Below are 7,475 nucleotides of genomic sequence, written 5' to 3'. Positions count from 1 at the left end.
ATCGGTGTCATGGGTGTCTGCTTTATTGCTGAGTTATTGCCGTTAATGAAGGTCACACTTTTTGTTCTGCATGAGGGACAGTAATTCTCTCTTAACAATGTCAACACTGATTTGAAGAACGTTCTCAGCCTTGAGAGAAACCACAGCAAAATACTTCAAAATAAGAACTTGGTAATCCATGGAAACAAATTACTAAAACGTTGTTTAATTAAATGCAATTACAAATGATAAATCGAAGCCATACAGTAAGTTTCGCTGTAATAATTGATGAGAATAGGATATTATTTTGTGAAAGTAAAAATGTCATTGAAGTCTCAAATTCACTAATTTTACATTTCAGACAACTTAATTAATGGCCAGTTGAGAACCCAATAAGATAAGCGTATTTTGTGAATGATTCCCTGGGGTTTGATACAAGAATAAAATGTGTACACTAACAAAAAATTAGGTAGAAAACCAACACATATCAAACAACGATTTAAAGGAAATAACGTAGAATGAAGTGCAAAATACTAAAACATTGTCCAGCTATATGCATGTTTTTTTAAAACAGAATCTAAATGCGAGTAATTTCCAGAACCTTGCATGTGTATGATCGCTTTAAGAGTTGTCTCCGACTTGCTTTGGCGACGTCACGAGTGCCACGCGCCAGCACGGAGCCGTTACGACAGCAGCTGCCTGCACTCACTCGAGTCCCGACAGCGTGCGGCAGGCGCGGCTGTAGCTATTCCGAAGGATATTTCCCTCACACATGGGAAATGAAAGAGTGGCTCTATTGTGAATGTGGCGAAGTGCAATCTGTTCGTCGTGTAACCGAAGGAGGCATGGACGCTAAACGTCAAACCACTGCTGATGCCATCGAAAGGATTGCCAGACGAAGCACACCGTTATCATGTTGTCTGTCGCTTTTCAAACGCTGCACGGGAGAAATAGAGATGTCCCGGGGCTCCGCACGTCCCAGGGAACTCTTCACGAGGGGAGCTGCAGTGGCTCAGTGCTTGGGAGAAGGGTCTGCACCGGCACACGGCCGCCTGGTCGTGATGGGTTCCTGGCAGTAGGGGTGAGAGGGCAATCCGCACAAAACAGCCGGATTTTCTGTACGAAGAAGCCCAATCCACCCCTCTCGTCGGCGAATTTGGTTGGAAACATTTTTCCGATCGGTGCCAAGTGTGAGATGGCTCTTGGTGGATGATGGCCGGTGAACGGCACCGCTTCCACGGTGTCACCTTGACGTGCACTGCCACTGGATTTTCAATTAGTGGCTCTGCTTAGTAGTTTACATGTTGGACATTTTAAAATATTTAAATTCCAACTATCTTGTTAAAATTTCATAAACACCCTGACGACGCAGTTTCTATGTTTAGCCTGAGCGTCCCTTAGGGGACCCCACGCTTCACGAAGTGGGATAGAATCAATGATAACAGCATATTCTAGATACGCTGTGTAACATTGGAGCTACGTTAATGTCATACTGTGCGATAAGCAATTCATGGTCTATTATGCTTCACTGAAATTTTGATGCGCATGACAGAACCTGTACATCAGCACATAAGGCAAAGAGCCGGGACAGTGGCCTGTGCCTTTCAGTGTTAGAAAATGGTTATTTAATATCGACGGATGGAAAGCACATTTTGGGTTTCAATTGAAGACGGCATTCGCTCCTGTGGCCCTTAATGTCCTCATGAGGTTACTAGAATAATTGTAGTGACATTGAAATAAATCATTAATACATTCGTGGACGATTTTCATTTAGCGAGGGTAAATGTCTTATTTTTTAAAACAGAAGACTTCTTCATACACATTTGTGTTATAATTGAGGTTAAGATTTGCTCTTCTATATGTTTCACTAGGTGACGAGGAGGCCAACACCGGGCATCCTTATGAGACTGGAACCCACCATGGAAATGTGTAAATTCCACGACTAGCAACGGGGAAATCAAAGATGAGCGCTGCCCCGTTGCGCGTTTGCGAGGGAGACGCTTGACGCGTGTGATTGATGTCATTAGTGATGTTCATACTCAGGCTTATTTGGATTGGCAATTGCAATCATCTTCTATTGACACAACATCCTCGCGTGTCAGCCATTGTCTGTTCCCAGCGTTCTAATTGGCTGGAGCGCACGTGCCGACCAAAGTGCGGGGGCTGAGAGTGGGGGGCGCGGAGAGGAGGGGGGGGGCACCTAGGGGTGGAGAGGTGGGAGCGGCGTCGTTGCTAAGCGACGGGTACTGCCACTCGTAACAATGTAGACATTGTTATTAACTTCTGCCCTGTTTATATTACAACGTTATTACCTGTGAGAGTAATAATACTAATTCTGCAATGGCTTTCACTAATAACATAAGCTTGAGTATGCAACCACTGCTTACACTGCGTCTAAAACATTTTAAAACTCGATACAAGACAATGCAATTTTCAAAGACAACATTTTTAACAACTTTAAGCAAGTTTAGTTTATTAACCGCATCAAAACCAACACACAGTGAACGCGTTCAAACAGTGAACAACCTCCTTTAAATAATACTATTTTGCCATTTCAGCAAACGGGGTAGGTGTATTAACCTCTGCTACCATTCCATGGCAATGTTTGCTGTCAAAAGGCAAACACCAACAATGCGCTCTCCATGCTATTCTAAGGGCTGGGGATCTCGTGTCGTTAAACAACGCCGTATCTTGCGTTTTAAATCGCACTGCTGCAGTCAGGCCACATGCATGTGTTGTAGACTTCTTAGTGTTACTGCGGTCGCCTTCTCCCACTCGTTGCGTTGTATCTATCACCGAGACGATAATTGTGCCGTTAGCGTCCAAGCAGCGGCAAACTCCGTTGATGAACGATCCAGAGGAGCCATCGTTCTTTGCGCGGTATCCCTCTCTCAGGCCTCTCTCACGGACTCTGAACCTGTGCTTTTATCTCTGCAAAGGCCCTCCTATGTGGGAATGGATACATTCTGTGAAACATCTAATTTATGTTATGGGGTTTTGTACGGTGCGTGACGACCGGGCTGAGACCATTACCTTGCCACGTGTGAGAACCTGGTTTTATTACGGGCGGCTGTCGGGAAATGAACTCAGGATCTCTGGGGCGTTCGCTCTGCCACGGAGATCGCCCCCCCGAGCGACCCAGCCACCTCACAGCCCGGCAGTTCTCGCAATCTCTGAGATGAATGCAGCTTCCATACCGTAACAAATATTCTACATGAACATCTGGGAGGCCTGGTTATGAGTGCTCAGGCATTGTTAGTGTGACAATGTGACATGTAATTAAATATACAGTTGTGTGCAGTACTTCCAAGTGTTACGATCACGTGGAGAGTCACTGGAGATGACCTACCGGCGATCCACAAGTCCCACACACTTACAAAACACGTTTGCAATTCAGTTCCATAAGGTTCAATTGTAAAACGTCTGACAGAAAAAAACAAATGGTTCTTAAATGCATATTCAAATACAATATATACGGACATGTCTTATTCCAAACAAACAGTCTACATGTACTCGAAAGAAATGTAGGTAATGTTTAAAGTTCATTCAAATCAGAAACTGCAATTGCATTTCGTAATTTTCAATGACAGCCCCTTTCGAGGCCTCCCTATACCATCCTCATGCTGATCTGTCTGGGGTTTGGCGCCTGAGCGCCCGAGTCGGTGCTCTCGGTGCGCCGGGAGGTGTACTCAACGTGGACGCTGGGTTTGTGTCTGCCCCTTCCTCTGCTCCAAATAAACAGAATGAACAAGCAGAGCACCACGACGCCCAGAAACGTGAAGCAGCCGATGGCTATGGCCACTAGGATGGTTTTGACGTCGTAGAGCTGCTGGTCCCTTGCCCGAGTGGCGTTAGAGCCGGTGCCGTTCATCCCGTTGCCGACGGACGCGAGGGTGTCGTTGTTGTACAAAGACTGTGGAGAAAAGCTCTTGACGTCGAGGATGCCCGTGTTGGTGTCGTTGCCCGCGGCGTTGCTGGCTACGCACACGTAAGTGCCGCTGTCCAGGATCTGCGCGTAGCGAATTTGCAGCGTGCCGTCTGGCAGCACGGCCATGCGGCCGTTCGACTGAGCCGTGATCTTTTGCTTCCATGGCGAGACCCACATGATGGAGGGCTGGGGGTCCCCCTCTGCCTGGCACGGCAGCAGCACCGTCTGGCTCTCGGCCGTGGCGACCTGCTGGGGCTTCTGCACCGTGATCCAGGGCTTCTTGCACGAGAAGTAATACGGTGACATCTCCTCGGGGAAGTCTCCGAACGCCATGCCCTTGACGTGCTCGGGAGATTCGCACGACGGCTGCCGCTCGCCCAGGGCCAAGCGTCTCCGCCTGCGCACGACCCACAGCAGGCGACAGTCACACGCCAGGGGGTTCGAGTCCAAGCCGAGGACCTGCAGACTGCTCGTCGACTGGAAAGCACTCTCCTCCAGGGTCTGCAGCAGGTTTTTTGACACGTTTAAAACTCTTAATTTGCTGAGGCCCATAAAGGCCTGGGGCTTGATTGTGGTAAGCCTCGACACAGCCACATGCAATTCCTGAAGTCGAATTAAATTCTGAAAGGCACCAGCTTCTACTACTCTGATTTGATTGTACGATAGGTTTAGTAGCCTGAGATTAACCAGAGGCTGTAATGCTGATTGTGGGACGGCGGTGATATTTGTAAAGGTAATTGATAGCGCCGTCAAGTTCAGTGCATATAGACTGTTCATAGGAAGCTCCTCGAGCATTGGCCAGTGGCTGAGTTCAAGCACCTTCAGTCGGAGGAGCCGCCTGAATGAGAAGGGCAAGATGCTCGCGATGTTGAGGTGGCGTAGCCTGAGCGTGGACAGGCTGCCCAGGTGAGACAGGGCCTCCGTGGGGAGACTCGTTAGGTTGCACTTTTCCAAAGTGAGCTGCTCCAGGCTGTGGAGCCCCTTGAAGGCGTGGTGAGAGACGTACACCAGGTCGTTGTCTCCTACCTCCAGCTGCTTGAGATTGCGCAGATCCTGGAACATGTAATCCAGCAGGATGACGATCTTGTTTTCACTGATGTCTAAGCGCGTCAGGTTGGTGAGCCTGGAGAACACGCCACGAGGGATGAGCTTCAGGCGGTTATTCCTCAGGCTTAAAGAGCGGAGGAAGGGCAGGTTGTTGAAGGCTCCTGGCTCGATATTTGAGATCACATTTTCATTCACCTCCAGCTCCTCCAGCAGCAGAAAGTTCGAGAAGTCGTCAGGGTCCAGGGAACGTAGCCGGTTTTTGCTGAGGTCCAGCGATTTGGTTTCTATGGGAATGCCTTCCGGGATGGCCGCCATTCTCCGCCGGTGGCACACCACGGACTTCTGAAGCGCGGTGCACTCGCAGCGCGCCGGGCAGCCCATGGCGTGACTCTCCAGGGAAGGCAGGATGATGACGACGACCGCCAGGAGCGCCTGAGAACAGCCCAGGGGCTTGCGAAGCGCCCTTCTTTTGCGTCCGAGCATTTCAGTCTGAACCTGCCAATGAAATTTAAAGAAGATATGGTCCAATAATGTGCTGTCACCCAAGGGGGAAATCATGCCTCATTTGCACCCTGCAGTCAGCAACGAGCGTAACAACCACATTTGCAAAGCAACGTGCACGTCAAATAGCACAGGGTCACACAAGAAGTAATTACTATTATTCCAATTGGTTAAATGTGTTGTGTTAAGGAACCCACAGTGTTCACCCAGCATGAACAGTTACAACTCTGTGTTTGTTCAGGGACTTAGACAACCTTTAAGCATATGTATTATTTCGTATTCAGTGGAAGGTCATGTGTCAGACCAGGTAACACAATGATTACAACTTTATTCTTTTGGCAGATTGGTGTGGTACATTTAATATATTACCCGCTATGGATAAAAAATATGGTCATTGACATACAACATGGAACAAAAGCTGAAATGTGAGATTCTGAGATTCCCAGTGAGGAATCATCAGCACGTAATAGCAATGTAATTGTTGCTGGATTGTGCCTAGGATGGGTTTCTGCACACAGACTATTTTACATGCCATTCCTTATCCTTTGTCCCATAATTAAAAGATATTCGTGAAAATATGTAGACATGTCTGCCACAGCACACTGCATGTACTGTGTACGCCTTGTACAATTGATTTCATGTTGCCCTCTTTTTAGCTGATGGATTCATTTGGATTGGCTGGGAGAGAGATGTTATTTCTCGTCCTTATTTTGGCGCGTTCTAACTTAACTGTGAGTGACACGCTGGTAGCGTTCCTAAACATAAGTATGACATCTTTGAGAAAATTATGCATATTTTTCCAAAGCAATTGCCATGGATATGTTGGAAAAGGCATTGAATAAGCTGCAACTGATTACAGAGAGGTTATAAAGATCACTTGCTTTCTGTCCGTATGTTTAACTTCTTGTGCACCGTATGTAGCTAACTGTGCTAATTGGAGGTGCGGATTTTCTCCACAATAAGGGTGACAATTATCGCTCCTCACTGTCTTTAAAAAAATAAAATAGTAAATTGTGACTGCTATTTTTGTCTTCAAATTTTCCTAAAACATTGTGCAGAATTCGTCAGAGGTGTGTTATTGCTTGAGAAATGAATGTGATCATTCTCACATTTTAATTGGATCTGTTGCATGTCTGAATATAAATTGATTTCATAAATCCTTCAAGTAATCCGTCAGTGAGCATCATTCCAGAAAACGCAATTGCTTCCCGAGGGCATCCTGTGTCATATGGTTCATGCTTGGTGTCAAATGTCTCTGATGCCTCTCCACACCCGTACGCATTTCTCTGGTTTACTTTCCTCCACCCTCGATATACATTTCTGTGATATCTCTCTCCTCGCACGCTATAAATGTTTTTTGAGTGAGAATGTTTCGCAACATTTAATCATTTTCATCGCCACAGTGCTTCTCGTGAGATGGTGTACACTCTGGTCAATGGCTTTTAATAGCAGACTCTTACAAAGAACGATACATCCTATTTAATATTTGTACTGTTTTTGCTAGGTGATATCTACGTTTTGAGCGGTAGCCTTTTAAAGCCTGCACGATATTATCCACGGGCCGCATTGTTAAATTCCGTTGCTGTTATTCCATCAACTGTTCTCTATATCTGCTGCAGCCCTTTCTTTATTGTGTTTTCCCTCACAGTAATAGATCAGGACATGCAGGCTCTTTAGCTGTAGGCCAGACAGGCCATAAACACCTCGGGGACATTGACCCAGTCTCGGAAATGGAAAAGCAAAACCCCGGTGTGCTACATGCAAAGCTGGGCAGCAACCGCCACTTTCATTGTTGCAGCGCCTGCTCGTTTATTGCTGGGAAAAAAATCAGTCTCTGGATGATTTGTTTTGTTACCGTAATTGCGCTGACAGTTCTCACACCGTGGAAAAATGAAGAGCTGTAGTCTTATTTTATATAATCCGATGTATGTATCTTTCCAGCAAGTCGAACGTGCACGGTCAATTTGTAACAGCGGAAACATGTTTTTATCATCAGTTTAAGAACATATTTTACACAAAA

At 46.5% G+C, this 7,475-nt stretch overlaps 1 protein-coding gene across 1 annotated transcript; it reads right to left on the bottom strand.

The window, feature by feature from the left end:
* Positions 1 to 3,586: 3,586 nt before the first annotated feature.
* Positions 3,587 to 5,335, bottom strand: LOC144722169 (uncharacterized). Its single transcript, XM_078600341.1, has one exon. It carries the CDS (start codon positions 5,333 to 5,335, stop codon positions 3,587 to 3,589), a length of 1,749 nt encoding a protein of 582 aa, XP_078456467.1.
* Positions 5,336 to 7,475: the final 2,140 nt, after the last annotated feature.

This window comes from Lampetra planeri, chromosome 13 (genome assembly GCF_965212315.1).
Source record: "Lampetra planeri chromosome 13, kcLamPlan1.2.h2, whole genome shotgun sequence".
NCBI lineage: Eukaryota > Metazoa > Chordata > Hyperoartia > Petromyzontiformes > Petromyzontidae > Lampetra > Lampetra planeri.
Note: the sequence above shows the minus strand (reverse complement) of the source record. Positions and strands in the feature narration are given on the sequence as shown.